This window comes from Myotis lucifugus, unplaced genomic scaffold (genome assembly GCF_000147115.1).
Source record: "Myotis lucifugus unplaced genomic scaffold, Myoluc2.0 scaffold_753, whole genome shotgun sequence".
NCBI lineage: Eukaryota > Metazoa > Chordata > Mammalia > Chiroptera > Vespertilionidae > Myotis > Myotis lucifugus.
In genome coordinates this window covers 144132-145157 of record NW_005871801.1, presented here as the reverse complement: position 1 = coordinate 145157, position 1026 = coordinate 144132, and the positions used below count along the sequence as shown (strand labels likewise).

The 1026-nt window shown below is 46.1% G+C and overlaps 1 protein-coding gene across 4 annotated transcripts in view; it reads right to left on the bottom strand.

Moving 5' to 3' along the window:
• Positions 1–203: 203 nt before the first annotated feature.
• FUS (FUS RNA binding protein) overlaps positions 204–1026 on the bottom strand; it is a 10777-nt gene continuing 9954 nt past the window's right edge. For 2 of the 4 annotated variants that reach the window (XM_023746875.1, XM_023746876.1), the window contains exon 14: positions 204–407. In XM_023746875.1, coding sequence (XP_023602643.1) covers positions 319–407 — 89 coding nt within the window. In that variant the 3' untranslated portion in view covers positions 204–318. Of the gene's footprint in view, positions 408–883 lie in introns of all 4 variants that reach the window. The other 2 variants (XR_002827042.1, XM_023746877.1) reach the window with 2 other exon arrangements.

Below are 1026 nucleotides of genomic sequence, written 5' to 3'. Positions count from 1 at the left end.
CACATGTTCATTTACCCCATTCAGACACCTGACTTTGTGATGAGTTTAATCTCTACTTTTAAGGAGACCACTTAACTTTTTCTCCCCAGGACCAAGTATCAAACACTTTATTCCAGTTCCTGCTGGGCAGGATTATCTGAAAGAGGAAAACACCCCACATTCTTGACCTGGACATCAATCCTCAGAAGAGAGGGTAGAGGAAGAAAATTTAACTAAAATGGTTTTTAATGGGAACCAGATATATGGTTACAATTACATAGTCCGACACAAAAAACCCATGGGTGGGTCAGGAGTTGGAAAGTTACAAAACAACGAGGGTCACACTTGGGTATAGAAGAAAAGCTGTTCCAGAACTTCAGGAGGCAGGCTAATATGGCCTCTCCCTGCGATCCTGTCTGTGGTCACCCCTGCAAGAAAGAGTATCCATTAAGGTCTGAGTTACCAACCTCTCATCCCACCCCCAAAATCCTAGCCCAAGAAATGTCTCATCTAAGTATTGAGTATACAGATTAGTTTCCAGAGATAATTTTCATCCCCTCCTTCCTTCCCTACTATGGTTACAATCTGTTTAACAATCTCACCCTCAAAATGGAACAACTTTCTCAACAAAACCTTGCAATCCCGCTCTAGCTGGTTTGGCTCAGTGGCTAGAGCATACGCCTGCGGACTGAAGGGTCCCAGGTTTGATTCCAGTCAAGGGCACATGCCTGGGTTTCAGGCTCAATCCCCAGTTGGGGGCGTGTAGGAGGCAGCCAATCAATGATGTTTCTATCTCTCTCTCCCTTCTGCTCTGAAATCAATAAAAATAAAAAATAAAAATAAAAACCCAAAACCTTTCAATCCCATGACCTGTTCAATTAGTTTTATTTCAATTTAGTCTTACCTGGAGTCCATCTTGCCAGGGCCAAAGCCACCTCTGTCCCCACCACCCCGGCCCCCTCGGAAGCCCCCACGGTCCCCGCCTCGGCCTCGGTAGCCGCCCCGATCATAGCCTCCTCTGCCTCCACGACGATCATCTCCATAGCT